The 5,016-nt window shown below is 42.0% G+C and overlaps 1 protein-coding gene across 1 annotated transcript; it reads right to left on the bottom strand.

The window, feature by feature from the left end:
• Nucleotides 1-274: 274 nt before the first annotated feature.
• On the bottom strand, nucleotides 275-1,210 carry LOC122914011 (olfactory receptor 10G9). The gene has a single exon (XM_044260654.1). The coding sequence runs from the start codon at nucleotides 1,208-1,210 to the stop codon at nucleotides 275-277; it is 936 nt and encodes a 311-aa protein (XP_044116589.1).
• Nucleotides 1,211-5,016: the final 3,806 nt, after the last annotated feature.

Genomic DNA, 5,016 nt, shown 5'->3' with positions numbered 1-5,016 from the left:
AGTAACCACTTTTCTGCTGATTTACTTGGTAGAACATAAACAAGAATAAGCCATCATCCTTCCTCTTAGATTACCATCTAAATGGTTGTGATTGCTTTTACTGGGATTCTGGCAAGAAATTAAGAGAGAAAAATTTTAAAAATGTATGAAATTTTAATTAAAAAATTAAGATGGGATCATTGAAATGTTCCTTACAAGTATAATGTTCATGTTGGTGGTTTAATTTAATTCTAAACAAAAACAAAAGAAGCTAGTCATATCTGGCCTTTCTTCATTATTTATGCTGAGTGAATACTGACTTACTTCTCACCTTGAGCAACGCTTTCTTCACTTCCTTGTTCCTCAGAGTGTACACCACAGGGTTTAAAAGGGGTGTCAGCACCGTGTAGAAAACTGCCACAACCCCATCCACAGCATCCCGGGAGCCTGGCCTCAGGTAAATGAAAACACAAGGAACAAAGAAACAAAGGACCACAATGCAGTGGGAGGCGCAGGTCTGAAAGGCTCTGTGTCTCCCCTCTGAGGTGCGGATCTTCAGGATGGACCAGACGATGGACACATAAGACAGCACTATCAGGAGAAAGCAGCCCAAGGCCACGACCCCAATGTTGACAAAGATCACCATCTCATTGACAGAGGTGTCTGCACAGGCCAGCTTGAGGATGGGAGGTCCATCACAGAAGTAATGCTGGATCTGGCTGGGCCCACAGTAGGGCAGACGGAATGTCAGTGTGGTCTGGACAGCAGAGTGCAGAGAGCCACTGAGCCACATGCTGGTGGCCAGGAGGGCACACGTCCTCCCACTCATCATGCTGGCATACCTGAGCGGGTGACTGATGGCCAGGTAGCGGTCATAGGACATGACTGTGTAGAGGAAACACTCGGTGCTCCCCAGGAAGTGGAAGGAGTAGAGCTGGGCCACGCAGCTGGGAAAGGAGATGGCCCTGCCTCCTGGCGATGCCAAGGTCATCAGCATTTTGGGCACAGTGACGGTGGAGAACCACATGTCAATGAAGGACAGGTTGGTCAGGAAGTAGTACATGGGGGTGTGGAGGTGGGAATCCACCTTGATCACCAGCAGGATGAGGAGGTTCCCCACCACAGTGAGAACATAAATCACCAAGAAGATTCCCAAGAGGGGCATGTCCATTGCTGGTGCGTGGGGAAGGCCCATCAGGAAGAACATTGTGACGAGGCTCACGTTTGTCATTTTCCACGCCTTTTGTGTCTCTCCCTATGGGAATAGAGAGAGCACCTAGCATTTAATTGAAAACCGAAAACCCATTTTCATGTGTCATCTTCATCATCCCATGGTAGATAATTCTAGAGTCAAACTCAACTTTGATTGTTACAAAAATTATTTGGTAAAGATGATAGAATGATTTCAACATAACCCCCCACCACTGCCCTCACAGGCAAGCAAAAGCACATGCGCACAAACTGAGGCACAGACAGATCTATACAGTAGAAAGTCATAGAAATCCATTGTATTAATCTCTAGTTATATATCATAAATGACCACAAACTTAGCAGCACAAAGGAAATGCAAATTTCCTTTCTTACAGTGCTTGAGTCAGGTGAGCTGGGTGTTCTGCTCAAGGTTAAAATCAAGATGTCAGCTAAATCTGGAATTTCATCTGAGGCATGGGTTTCTCTGTGAAGCCAATGGAGTTTGTTGGCAGAATTCAGTTCCTTGTAGTTTTAGGGCTGAGGTATTTGTATTTCTTGCTGGCTGTTAATAGGGATCCTCAGTCCCAGTTTTAAAGCCCACCCACAAGTCCTAACCACCCTAACCAAGCTCTATGTTGCCAGCTTGATGTCCCATCTGATACACAGCAACTTACTTCTATAAAGCCTGTAGGAGAACCTCTCCCAGTTTGCTGTGATAAAGTGTGATGTAACAGAACACATCATGAGTGATAACCCAAATAGTCACAAGTCTCACCCATACTCAAGAGAAGGCAATGAAGCAGGGAGTCGGGGAGTGAACACCATGGGGCAACAATGAGGGAAGGGGGTTTTGGAATTCTATTTTGTCTCCAGAGTTCATGTGGTAACTTAATGAATTCAGAATTTTATTGTTGATAGCAATGCACACTTCAAAGGTCTACACTACAGCTGAATAATTGTGAGGGAGTTGTCATATATAACTTGAGGCCAGTAATACGAGTTGAAATGTTACAAGTATTAAATAAGATAATATATGTGATCCTTAATAAAGTATTGGCACTTGGGAGCTGCTCAAAAAATAATAATGAATCATACAAAATGGCTGCCTTGTGATACAGAACTGCCTGCCTAACTATCTATATATTTATCTATCTATCCCCCAAACTATCTATAGAGAGGGGGGAATGAGAGGAAGAATAAATTCTCTTTGTGCTGTAAGACTTCTCAATTTCAAAGCTAGACCTTTGAGGAAGGTTTCATCCCCAGTATTAGTGTCTCATTACAACCACTACCTGCTTAGAAAAGGATTTCTCTCAGTAGAGGTTGGGAAACTCAACTCCATGACATGATCCCCGTGTTCTTCCATCTGATTCAGAAAATACCAAGCCTTGTACACTGCTGGTTCCATACTTTCACACTAGGCTATCCTTTATTAGGCCCTAAGAACATAAAATTAATAAGTGTTCTCCCAAATCAATCCATTGGTAGTTTTTTTTTAACATATATCCTTCCAGCTTAAATAGCTAGATATTTTCCATTTCGCTTTGTTAGAGATAATATCCTTTCCTCTATCTTCTACTTCTCATACTCATAAGTTCAGACAACACCTTTAAAAGAGAAAACATCTCCATCAATGGTATGGCTCTTATTTAAGACCTACTACCTGAGACAGGAAGAACAGAACCAACACCAGAGGAAAGGATGTTGCCAGCTCGATGTCAAGAAAAGTTGAGATTCTATACAATGAAAATTGGTACAGAATTGATATTTTTAAAATTTAACCCAAATTCATGTTCAGTTCATGATCATTATTAATTATTCTTTGAGGAAAACTGTGAAACTGGCTCCACAATATGACAAAAGCCAGGATCACTGATCCCAGCAAAGCTTAGACAAAATATATCCTGTGTCTAGACAATGTGGCTTAAGCTACATCTAAGCTGTAATTTTCATGGATGGAGAGTGGGAGGTTCAGGCTTCCAGGTATGGGATGAATAAGTCATGGGAATGAAGGCACAGCATAGGAAATACAGTCGATGGTATTGTATTGTGACAGATGGTAGCTGCGCCTGTGGTGAGCAGAGCATAAATGTCGATCACTATGTTGTATACCCGAAAACAGTGTGACTTTGTGTGTCAAATATACAAGCATACACAAAAAATGTTAATCTATATTTTTCCAATAGGAGAATAAATAACAGAGACAAAATTGTCATAATCACCTATATGGATATCAGAATTCAAGAACTGGTACAAATGTATCTGAAGTTTCTACTTTACCAGTGGATCCCATTCCCAGGGTATCTCCATATTCACATTAGATAAAATATGAACCTTTTCATCAGGTGAATTACAGAGTAGCCTGAGATTTAAGGCAGGACTATCAATTAGCAATTTTTCATTTGTTTGTCCATGCTGCAACAATTTTTTCCTTATTAGTAGGTTTTTAATTAATAAGTGTGTGTGTGCGTGTGTGTGTGTGTGCATGTGTGTGCGTGTGTGTGTGTGCATGTGTGTGTGTGTGTGTGTGTGTGTGTAAAGAAAGAGAGAAACAGGCAGACAGCAGAGATGGGATACAGAGTCATAGACAGAGTGTCAACGTGAGACTTGATAACCCAGTGTAGAAAGATGTCTAACAATGCCCAAGCATCTTATCTCTCAGGGAAAGTTCAAGAGGGGAAGAAGAGAAACTAAGAGAAATCTACCATTTTAAGACTCACCTTACAGTATGTGATTCATTTCCATATAAAACTCATCTGGTTTTTTCTTCCAATTTTTTACTATCATTTTAGAGACTGTAGTCAAGTAACTACTCAAAGAACAGACATACCTATGATTCTTTGGTGAAAGTGGCTCATTTCTATTCAAGGACCAAACTAGTTGAAGCGCATGGAATGGAAACTAGCATGGCTAGATGGGTAGGGAATTAACTTATTTTGGTGACCCAGGGGAAGGATTCCTCTTGGGTTTCCAGGTTCCCTTGATGAGCAGAAAAACAAGAGCAAGAGACTAATGAAAGGTTTTTAATAATCATGCATAGATGTCCCACTGTGTTTGCTTTTTGAACCCTCCTGAGAACAGTTCATGTCTCTCTAAAACTTGTATTTTTATCTAAGAGGAAGGAAGGAGGACACAGTTACCTTTTCTCTCAACAGTGATGCAGATAAACACACAGCTGCTGACTCTCAACTTAAACTTGTCCAGAATCCATAAATGGTCACCACCTGTCCCCACTCTCCATCTCAAGGCAACTCTCTCATCCGCCATCTTTTTAAGCTGTGTTTTAAACATGAAAGTTTCTTACCTTTTTTTTTTTTTTAAAAGATTTTATTTATTTATTTGAGAGAGAGAGACAGTGAGAGAGAGCATGAGCGAGGAGAAGGTCAGAGAGCGAAGCAGACTCCCCATGCTGCTGGGAGCCTGATGTGGGACTCGATCCCGGGACTCCAGGATCACGCCCCGAGCCGAAGGCAGTCGTCCAACCAACTGAGCCACCCAGGCGTCCCAGTTTCTTACCTTTTTTGGTTGTTTAGAGCTTTAGAGTAGTTTTTCTTAAGGAAATACCTAAGGATACCTATTTCCCAGTTGCACATGTAATAGATTGCATTGCTGTTATAACTTTTATGGTTTTATAAGCCTGTGTAACACTTGACATATTAAAGTGGACCTTAAGGGCACCTGGGTGGCTCAATGGGTTAAAGCCTCTGCCTTCGGCTCAGGTCATGATCCCAGAGTCCTGGGATCAAGCCCCCCATCGGGCGCTCTGCTCAGCGAGGAGGCTGCTTCACACACACACCCCCGCCGCCTGCCTCTCTGCCTACTTGTGATCTCTGTCAAATAAATAAA

This window comes from Neovison vison, chromosome 7, assembly GCF_020171115.1.
Source record: "Neovison vison isolate M4711 chromosome 7, ASM_NN_V1, whole genome shotgun sequence".
NCBI lineage: Eukaryota > Metazoa > Chordata > Mammalia > Carnivora > Mustelidae > Neogale > Neogale vison.
The sequence above is the reverse complement of the archived record's forward strand: the minus strand, read 5'-3'. Positions and strand labels throughout refer to the sequence as shown.

Excerpts from the sequence above, each read along its gene's own strand:
- LOC122914011 (XM_044260654.1), bottom strand. The coding sequence starts at position 1,210 with ATGACAAACGTGAGCCTCGTCACAATGTTCTTCCTGATGGGCCTTCCC.